The 17,473-nt window shown below is 34.6% G+C and overlaps 2 protein-coding genes across 3 annotated transcripts in view; one reads left to right on the forward strand and one right to left on the reverse strand.

Annotated features, from left to right (window-relative positions):
- Window positions 1-1,093: 1,093 nt before the first annotated feature.
- Window positions 1,094-15,355, reverse strand: LOC128557030 (aminoacyl tRNA synthase complex-interacting multifunctional protein 1-like). The gene is made up of 7 exons (XM_053543485.1): window positions 15,218-15,355; window positions 8,637-8,751; window positions 6,672-6,785; window positions 5,711-5,872; window positions 2,958-3,178; window positions 2,031-2,199; window positions 1,094-1,324 (listed from the first exon to the last, which is right to left on the reverse strand). The coding sequence occupies exons 2-7, from the start codon at window positions 8,740-8,742 to the stop codon at window positions 1,158-1,160; spliced, it is 939 nt and encodes a 312-aa protein (XP_053399460.1). The 5' UTR covers window positions 8,743-8,751; window positions 15,218-15,355; the 3' UTR covers window positions 1,094-1,157.
- LOC128557029 (motile sperm domain-containing protein 2-like) overlaps window positions 15,234-17,473 on the forward strand; it is a 31,033-nt gene continuing 28,793 nt past the window's right edge. For both annotated transcript variants that reach the window (XM_053543483.1, XM_053543484.1), the window contains exons 1-2: window positions 15,234-15,330; window positions 15,419-15,473. In XM_053543483.1, coding sequence (XP_053399458.1) covers window positions 15,307-15,330; window positions 15,419-15,473 — 79 coding nt within the window. In that variant the 5' untranslated portion in view covers window positions 15,234-15,306. The remainder of the gene's footprint in view (window positions 15,331-15,418; window positions 15,474-17,473) is intronic.

A 17,473-nucleotide genomic window follows, 5' to 3' on the forward strand; every position in this document is an offset into this window, starting at 1 on the left:
AGATTTCCTGTATTCGAAACTGACCTAGATTTCATCAAGGCAACCATTCTGACTAAATCTTATGAAAATCCAGTGTAAAATGCTGCCCCTATTGCATACAAAAGGTTTTTCCATGATTTGACTTGGTGACCTAGTTTTTTGAACCCAGATGACCGATATTTGAACCTGACCTAGATTTCATCAACGGTATCATTCTGACAAAATCTCATGAAATTCAGTTGAAAAATACAGCCTCTATCGCATACACAAGGTTTTATTTTGATTTAAACTAGAGACCTAGTTTTTTACCTCAGATGACCCGTATTCGACCTTGACCTAGATTTCATCAAGACTATCATTCTGACCAAGTTTTATGAATATCCAGTGTAAAATGCAGCCCCTATTGCATACACAAGGTTTTCTTTCATTTGACGGGGTGACCTAGTTTTTGACACTAGATGACCCACATTCAAACTTGACCTAGATTTAATCCAGACAAACATTCTGATAAAATTTCATTGAGATTCAGTGTAAAATGCAGTCCCTATTGCATACACAAGCTTTTTCATTGATAACCTCGTGACCTAGCTTTTGACCAAAGATGACCCATATTCGAACTTGACCCAGATTTCATCAAGGCAACCATTCTAACCAAAATCCATGAAGATCAATTGAAAATTCAGCTTCTATCACATACACAAGGTTTTCTTTGATTTGACCTAGTCACCTAGTTTTGACCCCAGATGACCCATTTTCGAACTTGGCCTAGCTTTCATCAAGGTAATCATTCTGCCCAAATTTCATGAAGATCAGTTAAATAATACAGCCTCTATCGCATACACAAGCTTTTTCTTTGATTTGACCTAGTGACCTAGTTTTGACCCCAGATGACCCATTTTCGAACTTGGTCTAGATTTCATCATGGCAATCGTTCTGACCAAAATTCATGAAGATCAATTGAAAAATACAGTCTCTATTGCATACCCAAGCTAAATGTTGACAGACAGACAACAGACGACAGACATCGAGTGATCACAAAAACTCACCTGAGCATTGCTCAGGTGAGCTAAAAATTAAAGAATTCAACAACTGACTATTAGACAAACAAAAAATATATATATTAATATTTATTGTTTTATTCCTCACTGCTGCCAGTAAATATATAGAATGTCGTAGCACTAAGATATCTGGGTATTGGCTGCTGTCGGAGCAACAACTTTCCCCTTCCCTTCAATGATTAGTTGAGAGCCTTTGTATGCGGCAACTTTATCACCATCCGTTTTAAGATCAGGTTTCACAGTTTCCCATATCTTCTTCTTTGGATTCATCAATGCATCTGGTTCTCCTAAAATACATATTCTCTTTTTTAACATAAACACACTATAAATAAAGCTATCACTAAAAGCTGAAAAAAGTATTTGAAAAGGCTTACTAGTGTCAGCAGTACTTCTGCAAAATACCAATATTGTGTTATTTTACAAAAAAAAAAATACTAAAGATAGGAAATAACTGAAAGAAGTTGTTCATTTAGCCTAAAGTTATTTGCTCATCTCAAGCCAGAATGTCTCAGTGAACTCAGTTCAGTAAATGCTCTCTGAGTTTCTGGCCTATTCTTATGTGAAGAAAAAGCACAGAAGACACAAGATAAAAACTGAAAGAGATATAAAAGCTTTTGACATGATATCTGCACACAATCAAAATTTATTACTTTACCAGGTTTACAGCATGCATTTTGACCTACTGTTTACGAATAACTGATAGCTCAAGAAATTTTTTTGTTGCTATTTTTAGCACTTCTGAAAGAAATTTCAAATTCCATACCTCAGGTTTATAATACCTGAATCTTACAACAAGTGCTTTAGTAGGAAAAAACCTTTCTTAACAACAGAAAAAGTGATTCAGAAAATGATTACTGAAAACAGAATAAGGTCCTCATGACCCCCTAGGGCTTAAGGGTTTTTAAACTCCGAGGGCGGGGAAGTGGGGGGGGGAATGAATAATTATGCTCATAGCTGTGAACAGAGTCCATGTAGTTTATTAAGATATTATACCTGTGTAGTCTTTTGCAAACACCCTGTCTCCAATCTGAGCTCCTGGTGGTGGAAGAAGTATTTCTACTTTCTCTGGACTACTAGCACACATAATCATCCCCTGTGACATGATTCCTCTCATCTTTGCTGCCTTCAAGTTACACATGAACACAGCTAACCTATCCTGCATCTGTGACAACAAATGGAAACCATGGTAAATTCAACTTTGGTGGCTGTTCAGAGATTTCATTATTGAAGGTGAAGGTGAAAGCTGCCAAACAGAGTGGAGTCTGCAGTCTTTCCATTCAGAACTTTACTTATTGCAGGAAATGTAGCCAGGGCTTCAGATCACTATAGCAAGGGGAAATTACTACTATCCTGCCCTTAATGACATCCCTGTTATTACACAATACAATACATGTATATGAGTGATTAGATTTAGTATCATATATTTTTTGTTGCGTTTAACGTCTCACCAACATAATTATAGGTCATATAGTGACTTTCCAGCTTTGATGATGGGAGGATGACCCCAGGACTGGTGCCCCTCTGTGCATTATTTCATCACGAGCGGGCACCTGAGTAAAACCACCGACTTTCCATAAGCCAGCTGGATGGCTTCCTCACATGAAGAATTCAACGCCCCGAGTAAGGCTCAAACCCACATCAATGAGGAGCTACATAGGCCCCTTAGTATTAAATAGGATGTCTGATTCTAAAAACATTACTGATTTAAGTTTGGTGAAATTCTGAGCAGCTGTAACTAAGAATATGTACTTTGAGAAATATACAATCAAACAAGACCTGTTTGTAAAACACATAAGCCCCTAAAATGGCCTGTCAGATGCAAGCATGTAAGTAATTTTGTATGCTATGACCTTGACCCCTGACTACAACAAGGGTCATGTTTACTTGCACTTTTAGCAGAACATGCTACGAGATACTAACCTCTTCTATAGGCACATGTTTCACCAGGCCTGATACAATTGTACGAGTCTGCCCTTCTCCAAGATCCACATCTTCAACATACAAACTGTCAGCGTCAGGATGTTTCTTCACACCTACAATCTTGCCGACACGTAGATCTAGTCTAGAGATATCTACTGGTCGATCAGCATCAGCTGCAGCATCCTTCTTCTCTACCTTAGCTTTCTTAGGCTTACTTGCCTCTAAAATAAGAAAAAAATCTCATTAATTTCAAGGGTTTCGTAATACCAATAAAACAATTCTAATCGCATGAATATATTAACTATAATATGTATCCCTTAGTCCAAGCAGATATCCTTTATAACAAATATGTCATTGGAAACAATATATCATATATTATTTTGCAAGGTTAGAATTTCAGTGGTTTCACAAGACTACTGCTTCACATTTAATATGACAGAAAAATTAAAAGCTATTGAGAATGAGTGATAAAAAACAGCAGTTTTCAAAAGGACAGGACTGCATAATCATTTTCTGAATACATATAAAACTTTCAGAAGCTGTGTAGTGAGCCTACCTATGATTTTTTGTTTAGTAAATTTACATTAAGATAATCCACTCAATAGCTAAATGGTAAAGTTAGACTTGAGTGAAGGTGTGGGGTTCAATCCTTTGCCGTGCCATACCAAACACATTAACAAGAGGGACATGATGGCCCTATATCGCTCACCTGTTATCATTGCACTTGAGGACAAGAAGGTCCTCAGTAAAAATATTTAAGTCCAAAGGACAGGAACAACAATGGGAAGAAATTTAACCAAAAGAAAAAACAATTCTTATAAGGTACAGATATGTCAAAATGCACCTAAAAATTGGAGGTACCATCCATGTTGTACCAAAGAAAAGTGGTCTTGATTTTTCCCTACGGCCAATAATAAAAAAGTTACTAAAAATAAGCTATTTATAGTAACGTAAAAGGGAAGTAATTAAAAAAAAAATATTGTAAGTGAACAAAAGAAGGCTCTGCCAAATAAATCTGTTGACATAAATGAAATTTCAGATCAGTATCTTCATTAGTTATGGAGATATTCCCCTTTTTAATTTGAAATAAAGGGAGGTAATCTGACATAAAATCAGTCCATAGTTATCTACCCTGATTGTCTCAGTCCAACTAATGACAATTATGAAATTTCAAATAAGTCCTCTAAGTACTAACTGATATAAATCCATTTTGATTACAATCAGGGGAGGTAATCAGATATAAAATAACTCTGGAACCTACGACTGGATCTGATTTGTCATGGAATCTAAGATTTATTGTTGTTGAAGATATTTTGGAAGTTTGTATCAAATAAAACCATAAATGAAGTCTCTATATGGCTGCAAAAGCCAAAATAGCCAATTTTGGATCTTTAAGGGGCCATAACTCTGGAACGCATGATGGAATTTGGCCAGTTCAAGAAAGGAACCAAGGCCTTGTGGTGATACAAGTTGTGTGCAAGTTTGGTTAAAATCAAATCATAAATGAAGCTGCTATTGTGCAGACAAGGTCAAAATAGCTAATTTTGGCCCTTTCAGGGGCCATAACTCTGGAACCCATTATGGGATCTAGCCAGTTCAATAAAGGAACTGGGATCTTATGGTGACACAAGTTTTGTGCAAGTTTGATTAAATTCAAATCATAAATGAAGCTGCTATTGTGCAGACAAGGTCAAAATAGCTAATTTCAGCCCTTTCAGGGGCCATAACTCTAGAACCCATAAAGGAATCTCGCCCAGTTCAAGAAAGGAACCAAGATCTTATGGTGATACTAGCTGTGTGCAAGTTTGGTTAAAATAAAATCATAAATGAAGCTGCTATTGTGCAGACAAGGTCAAAATAGCTAATTCTGGCCCTTTCAGGGGCCATAACTCTGGAACCCATGATGGAATCTGGCCAGTTCAAGAAAGGAACCAAGATCTTATGGTGATACAAGTTGTGTGCCAGTTTGGTAAAAATCAAATCATAAATAAAGCTGGTATTGTGCAGACGAGGTCAAAATAGCTAATTTTGGCCCTTTCAGGGGCCATAACTCTGAAACCCATAATGGGATCTGGCCAGTTCAAGAAAGGAACCGAGATATTATGGTGATACAAATTGTGTGCAAGTTTGGTTAAAATAAAATCATAAATGAAGCCACTATCGTGCAGACAAGAAATTGTTGACGGACGCACGAGACGCACGGACGACGGACGAAGGGTGATCACAAAAGCTCACCTTGTCACTATGTGACAGGTGAGCTAAAAATGGTACTGGTAACTCCCTTATTTGGCACAGAATATTTAAAGGTTACATAAGCCTAGGCAAGTATCTGTTACTTCTTTTTGTTGGGTATTATGTCACACCAACACAATAGGTCATATGGCAACATTTGGTGAAGGAAGACCCAAGGTGCTCCTATGTGCATTATTTCATCACAGATGGGCACCTGGGTAGCACCACCACTTCCGTAAGTCAGGCTCGAATCCACATTGGTGAGGGGCAAGTGATTTAAAGTCGGTGACCTTAACCACTTGGCCACAGAGGCCACAAGTATCCGTTACTAGATACCTTAATAGCTTATGTTATCTGTTGATCATATTCAACATTAGATAAAGCTTACCTTTACCTTCACAAACATTCTGCAGTCTAAGGTCAGAGACACAATCAGGGCTGTATAATCTCATCGATCTTGAGTTTGTTTAATAAACACATGTGTGAAATGTGAGTTATAAAATAATGAAAATTTTACAAACCATCCCCTTTTTTCTTGTTGGCATCTTCTTGTTTTCCTTTTTTCTCTTGTTTTGGTTTTGTTTCCTTAGTAGCCTGTGGTTTCACCTCTGCTGGCTGTGTGACACTGTCTGCCCCAGCTGGCTCCAACTTTGGTTTTCTTTGCGGAATGGGGACCTGTTTCACTACAACCAAGGATTTAACCATAACAGTGAATTTTACATGGAAGAAAGAACACTATACATAGACTTTTTTACTTTTTTAAAATCAAAGGTTTTACTGTCAAGATTGAATATTTATAAATTACTAAACATTCTGGTTAAAATGGCAGTTCAACAGATCAATATATATATTTACTGACAGATCTTATTAGATCAATGCAGTGTCCATCCAGGCATATCAAATATTGAATTGGTCTTCTATATCAGTCTTTTCAACTGACACATTATCTTAAATGATTAGTACAGTGTTACAGAATGTTTTTGATATACCTCTCAACCAATATACAATAATTTTTTATGATTACACCACTCTTTTAAACACTATTTATTAAATAAGGTAAGTTATCACACTATCTAACATGTGAGGCAAATTTCAAGCAGATATGGCAACTTTTTGTTCAGACCGAAAAAAACCCAAAAACAACCATACAGTCATCTGAAAAATTGCTGAAGGGGGATTTTCCTTGATAAAACAAATGCAACAGATGGTTTGCCTTATCATCTTCTGTTTTAGCATCAAATCACTATCTGTTTTGTATAATTATCATTTCATTTGCAATAACTACTTTTATGATTCAAGAAAATGGTGGGAGGAGTCAGACAAGTTATCTTCTCATCATCCAATAACTCCCAGTTTCTCTAACTGAATATTTGGCAGTTCCACATGCAGTTTAGCAAAGCCAGTTTTTGCTGAGGATAACCACTGTGTAAACTTCTTTTGAAAAGCTCTTACATCATATCTCTGATCTAAAACAATTATTACCTCCATTCTTTATTTCACACAGCATCAATGACATTTTCAGTGTGTTGATTTTCGCCTTCAGTTGTTCATTTTCCGATCTCAGTCTTCCCTCCTCTGGTTTGCTTACACTTATAGCTGAAGTGGAAACATTTAGACATTATCATACCTAGGTCCATGGTTCAGCAAATTCCTGTATGACTTTGTCTAAAATTCATTCAAAACTGAAAAAGTAAGTGTGATCTATGGTACTAAAAAACTGCATTAATTTAAAGTAACTCCGAGGATTAAAGTATTTCATTTTCAAAGGTTTGTAAAACTTATTTTTCTCACAATTACACATTTTAATAAGCTGATTTTCTCCTAAAAAGAGGTATGGGGCGTTTTTTTTGTGAAAGACAGCATGGTATTTGGAAAAATCCAACTGTAAAGTTAATTCTAAGTGGAACATGAATGATCTGAAAGAAATTTACTGAGGGAGAGATGCTTGTAAACAAATTCCACAAAGCCCTGTCAACAAAAGTTAATGAAGACTACCTTCTTAGAAAAATATTTCGGGATACATAAGGATGGTACCCTGCTTTTGCCTTTGGTTTTCATGTGCCAAGCATAGTTAATTATGCATTGTTAGAAGAATATACTTGACTAATACAATGAAGTATCAGTGAGTCATCATCAAGAGGAAACAATTTTTTTTCTAAATACTGATGATGTCTGACACTATGTGTCCTATACTAAATGAACTTTAGCATGCATGAGTCATAAACAATGCAGTCAAACTATAAAAAAATAGTAAAATAAAGAAGACTTAGAGACTAATGTGAGAAAAATTATGTGAAATTATAAGATTCTTTCATTTAAATAGTTGTACAGTAATGTATTAAAAAAATTCGAGCAATTTATGCAAACATACCATAAGCAGGAAATAGACAAAATAGCCCATTTATTGTTTTAGCAATTGTTTTGTGAATCGTGTGTTTTTTTGTTGTTTTTTTGTAAAATAACATCCTTTGAAACGAGAAATATATAAGGAAGAAAGAGAAACTACATGTATCAAGTCATATGATATTCATCTGGTTTTGCGTAAAATTTAATCACTGTCATGAAACAACTACGCAGATGTTGTTTGTTATATATGTCATTTACAGCACAAGAGTCAGTCATCTTACATCTCTTGGTGTTAGATGAAATATCCAGCACTGATGAAAACATTGGAAACCTTAGTCCGCTATGCAAGAATATCTAAAACTTCCAACATCAGTATTCAATTCTGTATATTGTGTCTCATAGACCTGTGAGAAAACAAGAGCTGTCCGTAAGACAGCATGCTCCACTTTTCTCAGTGCTTGACTCTGAATTAGAGTTTTACTGGCAACTTTATAAAACTTTAACAAAAGCATTCTAAGTTAAAAAGGGGCATAACTCTGTCAAAATTTCAATCAGAGTAATTAGGATTGTTTCTCCTGGTGTAGACTTTGATAGTAAATAACCATTTTAGGTTTCAAGTCAATAGCTTTGATAGTAACAGAGATAGATATCTGACTTAAACAAAAACTTTAACAAAAAATTCTGTAAAAAGGGGCATAAATCTGTCAAAATTTAAATCAGAGTTATGGGAATTGTTTCTCCTGGTGTAGACTTTGATAGTAAATAACTATTATTAAGTTTCAAGTCAAAAGCTTTGATAGTAACAGAGATATCGGACTTTATCAAAAACTTTAACCAAGAATTCTAAGTTAAAAAGGGGCATAACTCCATCAAAATTCAAACAGAGTTATGGGGATTGTTTCTCCTGGTGTAGACTTTGATAGTAAATAACTGTTTTAAGTTTCAAGTCAATAGCATTGATAGTAACAGAGATATTTGACTTTATCAAAAACTTTAACCAACGGCGACACCGACGCTGTTGCGAGTGCAATAGCTCTACTTTTTCTTCGAAACGTCAAGCTAAAAATACATGGAATAAAGACATTATTTATATTCCAATACCTGCTGCTTGTTTAACATTCTCTATCTGAGCTTTCAGCTGTGCAATAATTTCTTCCGCCTGCTTAGCTCTCTGAACCAACCTCTGTACAACTGCAGCAGACGACATTTCAGCAGTCTGTTAATATAGAAATACTTAATGCTAATAAATAGTATGGAAGCATGAACTTTTTACTTGTAAGGAAATATCTGGCTAAAGGACAACTGACTTGGTGGTAGCAATGATATCCACACCAAAAACTACCATATTCTACAAATAATTGAAGATATGATATAAAAAAATGACTTTCCTCTAAGCATTATTTTCTTACAGTAACATTATGAATTTATTCACAAATGTAGTTTATTTGTTTTGTTTTGGGTTTTCAATAGTATTTCAGTCATGTAATGGCGGGCAGTTAACCTAACCAGTGTTCCTGGATTTTGACCAGTACAAATCTGTTCTCCGCAAGTAACTGCCAACTTCCCCACATGAATTATCAGAGGTGGAGGACGAATGATGTCAGACACAATGTCTTTTATCAAATTGTCACGGAGAACATATTCCCCGCCCAGGTTATAAATGTAGTATCTCATGACAAAATCATTTGCAGCATGATAGTCCTTTGGATAACCAATCTTAAAGTCAACCTTTGTTACTTCCAAATGCTTCTGAACAACAAACAGCTCCACAAAGCTTAGCTGACCATGACAAGATACAAATGTAGGTGGGCCAGTTGTCTAGTGGCAATGTTGGGCGGTTAATACCGCCCCAGTCAATACTCCCTGAAGTGGTCAATACCGGTTGACTGGTCAATGCTGACTGTTTTGATGTTTTGCAGAGTTTACGAACAATTAAATAATGACTCTTTAAGAGCATTTGGGGCTTGAATATAGTGAATGATAATACTCCCAAACTGGTCAGAAGTGGTTGATTGGTCAATACTGATTGATATCAATACAGGTCATTGAACATTTTCTCTTAGATTATCTATCTATCTATCTATAAATACTGCATGACACCCTTGCGAGTATTTTATGCAGGTGATTAGATTACACAGATATATTATTTTTCTACAAATATGTTACAATAGGTGGAACAACTGTTAATTAAACTGAACTCAATTTGTAGTAAGTATTTCATAAACTGTAGCAGTAAGTGCTTGATTCACAAGTGATAAATTTATCTAATTATTTTTACTGGTATAAAGAATTTAATGAAAAATTGCTGTGAACACCAGTCCTGGACCCTTTCATGGAAGTGGTTTGTGTTTTGTTAGCAATTGTCACATTGCCTAATTGACACCATGTCTTACAATATCCAGCAGGTATGTTGCTGGCCTGTTTATTTATGGTGGGACTCGGTCAAATGCCTTAATATTAAATTGCTGAAGTTAAGGATTATCATATCCATTTGTATCAGTTTGTCCAGGGATGAAGCCCATTAGAAGCTGGGTTTCACGGCTCTTCTTTGCTCTAAATCCGCGCTGGCAATCATGGACGACACTGAACTTGTCAAGGTGCTCAGTGTCCTGCTTACAATGTTGTGCTTAAGTAGTTTGCAGCACAGGCTAGTTATAATAGTTAGTCAAAATAATTTGATGTAGATAAGTTAGTGAGACAGGTCCATCTGTCAACTGTGCATAACATGGTTACAATATATAATTGTGATGTGCAGGCTTCTGTGCAGGTCCGTAGCAGAAATGTTGGTTGACTGCGTCTGACCCGGTGGTGGAGGCATACAGACACTAAATAGCCTGAGCACCTATGAAAAAATGGTAGTCGCATAATGGCGGATTCAAATAGTTCTCAGTTTTTTTTGCTGTAAGAAGGTTTTTCCTTGAAATCATTGCTATATATTGGTTGAAATCATATTGCATGCCTATACCTGACATACTGGTAGCATTTGCATGTTGAAAAAAGACTCCAAACTGATTTAACATGTGAAATTTATTCATACACCCCTACCCTAAATTGTGATTGTCATTTCAGTGTAAAAATTACGGTGTGTCCCTTTGACCAGAAATATTTTTCTTGCATCAAACATGACCCCTACTTTTCTTTAGATATTTTTACGGTAGCAAGACGTTTTGACCCCTTGACATTTTGACCCCTAATAAAATAAGATGACACCTTGACCCCTTGACACTTTGTCCCCTATTTTCAATTTTTTCATAGTGACACTTTGACCCCTATTTTTTTTTTTTTTTTTTTTTTTTATTTGCTTGGTTTAAGTGAAAAATTTACATGTTATATGTCAATGTGCAGTATTTATAGATAGCTTTTACAGTTTTTGTTGAATATTGACAGATATTCTGGCTCAAATATTTAACATTATTTTAGTGTTTTAAAAGGAACAGACATCAGAAAATAATACAATTTTAATCACATTATTTGAAGATTTTGACATCACAAGACACATCAGAGAATGTGTAAAAAGGCGATAATGATATAATGGTAAGTATAAATGCTGTATTAAAATATAGAATGACTTTGAATCAAAGAAATCATTGATTTCAGTTTTATGTAAGTGGGCTAATTTGCAAGTAATCATAAGATAAAGATGGACTCATAGAACATGTCAGTCAGGTAAGTGTAAAATGTTAGCTCTATATTACCATGGTTATATTAATATCTAACTGAGTCAAACTGATATTGTATTTTGTAAATTCATTTGTGTATCTGGACTGCATTGTCTAATTAATGTTCTGTTTAATCATAATAAATTGAATCTGACTTATTCATTTGAGATGTTTGTCAGAATTACACATATTTGGCTATGTTTGATAAGATGTTGGAATAAATGCAATTATTTTCCACTAAGCTATAAATATTATAAGAGTTGTTGGACAACCCAAGGACATATTTTATCACACAAAGCAGTGTTTATATAATTGTACATTATAACATGTTTTGTTGCATTAAAAAATGTCAATGATAAATATATGCAAAATGATTTTATAAGATTTACTAAGTATAATAGTATTGTAGTTATTGCAGTCAGAATAGATAGAATATCAAGGATGTGTTTGTTGATTTATTAATGTAAATGAATATATATTTTGTGGAGTGTAAAATTTCACTAATAAGATTTGAGCAATTAAAGTCTAACACTTATTATAATAGCATTTTATTTCACGTTTATCAATTTTTCAATGTATTTTCATAAAAATGATATTTCAATATTAAACTAATTTCAAATATAAAATTATTAAAAAATAACATCAATTACAATTATCAAATTTATCTATCATTTAATTTATTGTTTAAAGGCATACTTGAACTCCATCAATAGGGTGGTGATTGGATTAAAAACTTACTGAGGTGTGATAATTGGATTACACTACACTGTAAACTGAAGTGTGCCCCTAATTACTCTAATCTAGGTACAATACAATAAACATGTTACCTAATGGGGTCTCACCTTCACAACATGTAACTAGTAGGTACTGTATATTAATTGAAATGTATGGTGTTAAAGGTTATCAGGCTAATTTTTTTATGAAAATTCCTTAAAATCAAAATGTTTTTTTTTTTATCTAAGTTGAATATATTTAAAAGTTCGAAGATAGTGAATTAACTTTACAGAAAATGTAAGCAAAACATTAAAGTGATTTAATTAATCATAATAATTCAATAACCTTACACACATTTATATACTGATACAACTTCTTTGATACAGTCCATCATTCGTCATGTGAAGGAGCACGGTCTCGCCAAAACTTACCAGGACAGGACAACCGTTCATCAGCTGATAAGCAAGCTACTTGCCCTTCCTTTTCTACCGGGTCGGGACATCGAGAGAGCGTTCCAATGTCTGAGGGACCGCGCCATGACCAGCTCGCAGCCAGTGCGGGATCTCTTCCAATACGTCTAGGACCAGTGGTTGTGCTAAAGTTTGTGGACGGGCGACGAGTGGAGTGTCTACAGGCAGCCTGTATGCACAAACAACGACTGTGAGGGTTGGCACCGGCGCCTCAACCAGAAAGCTGGATGCAGCACGCTCCCATTCTACGTGCTAGTTCCACTTCCAATGTATTTTTCTTATTTGTGTCTTTGTTGTCTTTTGTATAATGTTTAATATTTATGTTGTCTGTTTCATGTAAATAGTGTACAAAGTGTATTTATTCAATGTATTTTATGATTTATGTGATGTATTTTTTTTATTTGTGTCGTTGTTGTCTTTTGTTTGACTTTTCTGTTTTACAGTATTCTGTCTTTTGTATAATGTTTAATATTTATGTTGTCTGTTTCATGTAAATTGTGTAAAAAGTGTACTTAGTAAATAGTTTAGCGTTACTTGTATTTATTTATAAAAATGTACAATTATGAATAAAGTAGTATACAAGTAAATGAGAAGTTTCGAACAGAGAGTTATTTTATTATTTCAATTAGTAAATGAAGTTATTTACTGTATATATTATTACTAACATGATTAGTAATTTCATCTAAATAATTTCTTAGATAACTGCAAACGTTTGTGAAACATCATTGTTTATGTTACGCGCATATAGCCAATCTGCGCATTTGGTAAATCGCGCAGCGCAAATAACCAATTTGTTATCTGCGCAACGATTTGTAAATCGGGCAACCTTATATATTTCTTATATGCGCAGGGTAACTGTCTTGCGCGTTTGGCAAATGAGTCTGCGCTTTTAACATTTGGATGATATCTTCCGATAAAATTGAAAATCATTAGAGGGTTAGACTTGTAGGCCTACATAAAACAGTTTAATTTTAAAACTGATGGTGATCAGGCACGCGTAAAGGTGTGTATGAATATTTTGTTACATCTGTATCCTGCGCGGGATATCGGCCCTGCGCTAATAAAAAATCTGGAAATAATCCTGATAACTTGGACATCTTTCATAAACCATGCTAAATTTAATTCTGTTTTATAGTTACAGACTAAAGTTGTAGCTTTTGCAAAGACAAATGTAATTTTAATTCTGTAACCTGCGCGGTTATGACAGAAATCACTCTTTTTCTATTCATTTTTTTTTTACAGTATTCATTTAAAAGTTACATAAATAGTATGTTTTATGAATGAAATATATTTGAAATACAGTGTAATTTCAAACTTTGCTATTAGCGCAGGACCGATCTGCCACGCAAGTTACAGGTGTAACATTATAGATCCGTTTAGATTTGTAAAAAACTATAGTTTTAGTCTGTAATCGTAAATCTAAGTAAAAGTTAATATGATTTATAAAAGATAATTAAATTATCAGAGTAATTTCCAGATTTTCATTTAGCGCAGGGCACCGAACACATATCTTGTGCAGCTACAAAATATAAAATTTCGTTTACGTTTTGATGAAAATTAGGCCTACTCTTTATTCAATCGATTTTATACTATAAAATAATAATAATAATATAGATAAGATCTGTAAGAATTTTCTTTTAATTCTGTGACTTTTTTATTTCATCTTTTATCTTAGACATGTTGAGAGATATGCTCCCGTTGGTAAAAAGAATATTATTGTGAAATTTCAAGATATTTCAATATAATAAAAACGATATTTTGCTAAGTGTGTGCTCGGGTGAAGTAGAAAATTATAAAAATATCCTAAAACATACCAGAGGACGACGTGTGCAAGCTGGAGGAAATCACACCTTCACGCATGTTTGGGTTTTATTGCATCTTGTATAAGATCGGAGGTATTGAAACCTGGTGACCGACTGCCGTGAATTTACTGATGTAGAAACAAATTTATGACACATAATTTAAGTATCAAGATATTCAGCATTTGACATCTATATTTATTAATAAATTGACCAACTGCATGATTTATCAAATACGAAATGCAAATTTCTGATATATAAAGTTACATTTGTTATTTGCGCTGCGCATTTGGTAAATCGCGCAGATTAAGTTTATCCTGCGCAACGATTGGTAAATCGTTGCGCATATAACCAACGTACAAAAATTTGTTATATGCGCTGCGCGTTTGGTAAATAGCGCAGATTGGTTATTTGCGCTCAACATTAATAATACCAACACTCATAAACCATACTTTGTCACCTACTCATAGCCTAGAACTTGTACAAGTCCATCAATACAGCTTTTATCAATGACTTACATGCACATTAAGAAATTAAACTGCAGAAAAATATACCCCTAGCCACAAAAAATCTAAGGGGTCAAAGTGTCAAATAAAAAAAAAGTAGGGGTCAAGGTGTCACTGAAAATAGGGGTCAAAGTGTCACTAAGGGGTCAAGGTGTCATCTTTGGTAAAAAAAATTAAGGGGTCTAACTGTCAAGGGGTCAAACCGTCTGACATTCTTTTTTACGGTAAAAATGTTGCTCTACAAGAAAATGTAAGTTGAAGAAATTTAAAATGGGTCTAGGTGTGTATTGCAGCATTGTGAAAACTTGTCATTTTATATAGAATATATAGTGGTGGCTATTTAGTGTGTTATAACCTGGAGTGACAGGTTGTGGAGTGAGAGGTCGCGGAAACACATTGCAAATACTTTTAGTATCGCATCTGTAACTTGTTATACTTGAAAAGAATCATATATTGTGAAGTGTGTATATCACAGTAAGCTGAGGAGTATTTTTGATAATTTGGACTTATAAAACATAAGTTTATTGTAATTACCTGAAACTGACGAAATGCTTTCTCCGTGAGTGATTTCAACAGATTTTCTTTTCTCACGAAATACGGAAGTGAGAGCAGACGAAACAAACATGGCAGAAGGAGGCAGTAATGAGGTAAATTTGTCTAAAATTTAATTTAAATCCATGTTTAAAACTCTGTATAGTAACAGTCCGATAATATTATATATGTATTCCATTTCAGACTGTCAGCGAAAAGGCGAACAAACTTCGAGAATTATTTCTTTCGAAGCATTCAGGTAACAACTTCTTCCTCATTTGACATTTTATTTATCAAAACAATATATCACGTGATGATAAACGTATACGAGTTCAAAAAGACCTACGTTATAAAATAAGTCCGTGTTCAGCTCATCACAATGTTCCTTGGGCGAATTGTTGCCTTCATCATTGAAAACTGAACTTGAAGTTAAATGTATCCTAGTCCAACTAATATGATGCATAGTCGAACTAATCAGACATATAGTTTGTTTTATATTGTGACAGTCAAACTGTAGTTGTGGCTGCAAAAGTCAGAAATTAAAAAGCAGCCACTCAGCGACAGTAAGCTTGTCTAATTTGATGTGATGCTAGGAAACATGAGATAATTTTTCCATATGGGCAGTATCCCCACTCACGTCAAACACTCGAAAGACCAAAATAGTGGAAGCAATTTCCGATGAAATTTTCATTGCTGCTGACGCTTTAATTATACCATTCATCTGTATTGTCGCGGCACTTCAGTCTTGACATTCAACGCAACGGCATTAAACAAGAAACAACACAACAGTGTATTCCTTGCCTTTAAAAATTTACCACAATATTGCATACATCATTTAGTGGTTCTCTACCAAGTTTGTTCAAATTATCCCCCTTGGGTCAAATGTTGCCCCGTCCCCGGGGTCACATGGTTCATATAGACTTATATAGGGAAAAACTTTGAAAATATTATTGTCCATAACCTACAACATTCAAATTTAGACCATATGAATAGTTTTGAGTGGCAAGATGAACCTTGACATGAGGTGACCTTGATCTTGACCTAGTGACCTACTTTAACATTTCTGTAGCTACAGCCTTCAAATTTGGACCACATGCATAGGTTTCAGGGTTTTATTCTCCTATAAAACTACCTCCGGTAAAAGGAGGTAATCCCAATTTTTTTTTTTATGCCAAAAAGTACGTTTTTTTCCCAAATTTGAATTTAAAATTCCCAAATGATTATACCTTTTAGGGTTTTGCAGTTTTAAGATAGTTTTGCTAATTTTTATGTATATTTAGGTAAATAATACTGTTGAACAATTACTGAAATGCAGTTCATTAATATTTCACACACAAAAAAAACACCTTTATATAGATTTTGGTAATTTGCAAATTTTCCCAATTAAGACAATTTCCGAGAGCATTTTCCCAATTCCATCAGTGTTGGTGGCATTCCCAAAATGATGAAAAAAAAACGGGGGGGGGGGGGACTTTGACCTTGATTTTGACCTAGTGACCTACTTTTACATTTCTCAAGCTACAGCCTTCAGGTTTGGACCACATGCATAGTTTTTTGTACTGAAATGAACCCTGACCTTGAGATTGACCTAGTGACCTACTTTCACATTTCTTAAGCTACATGCTTCAAATTTGGACCACTTGCATAGTTTTGAATTGAAATTGAAATTTGACCTAGATTTTTACCTAGTACCTACTTTCACATTTCTCAAGCTACAGCCTTCAAATTTGAAGCATGTGCGTAGTTTTTTGTACCAAAATAAACTTTGACCTTGAAATTGATCCAGTGACCTGCTTTCATATTTCTCATGGACCACATGCACTGTGAGTTTTGTGTACCAAAATGAACTTTGACCTCCTTGAACTAATCTTGAAATTTGGAACATTCAAAAATGGCTCAGTGGTGGGCGCCAAGATCACTGTGATCTCTTGTTGATATTAACAGCTCATTTAAAAAGTTTAAATTATTGACTTTCGTGTGTTTCTGTTAGTTAGACTTTGACAGCTTTTTAATGTGTGAATAGTATCTAGTGTTCTTTAGCCTATGATAGTTTGATTGCCAGAGTTGTTGACCTATACCTCGAAATTAGTGATGTGATGTCTCCTGATGACAGTGGCTGACTTTGTTTTTTGAAGTACAAGCCCCATAACTCTGATATGCATTTTGTTAGACTTATGGCCCTTTTTGTACTGAGAAAATTTTAGTTTCTTGGTAAAATGTTTTGTTTAGGTCACCTTTCCTCAAAAACTATTAGAGTTA

The sequence above is a fragment of the Mercenaria mercenaria genome, chromosome 5 (assembly GCF_021730395.1).
Source record: "Mercenaria mercenaria strain notata chromosome 5, MADL_Memer_1, whole genome shotgun sequence".
NCBI lineage: Eukaryota > Metazoa > Mollusca > Bivalvia > Venerida > Veneridae > Mercenaria > Mercenaria mercenaria.

What these genes read in the sequence shown, in the direction of transcription:
- LOC128557030 (XM_053543485.1), bottom strand. Translation starts at nt 8,742, where the DNA reads ATGTCGTCTGCTGCAGTTGTACAGAGGTTGGTTCAGAGAGCTAAGCAG. An exon ending in CAACAAGAAAAAAGGGGATG is followed by an intron (nt 3,179 to 5,710) that starts GTTTGTAAAATT and finishes TTCTTATTTTAG; the next exon opens with AGGCAAGTAAGCCTAAGAAA. An exon ending in AACATGTGCCTATAGAAGAG is followed by an intron (nt 2,200 to 2,957) that starts GTTAGTATCTCG and finishes TTGTTGTCACAG; the next exon opens with ATGCAGGATAGGTTAGCTGT.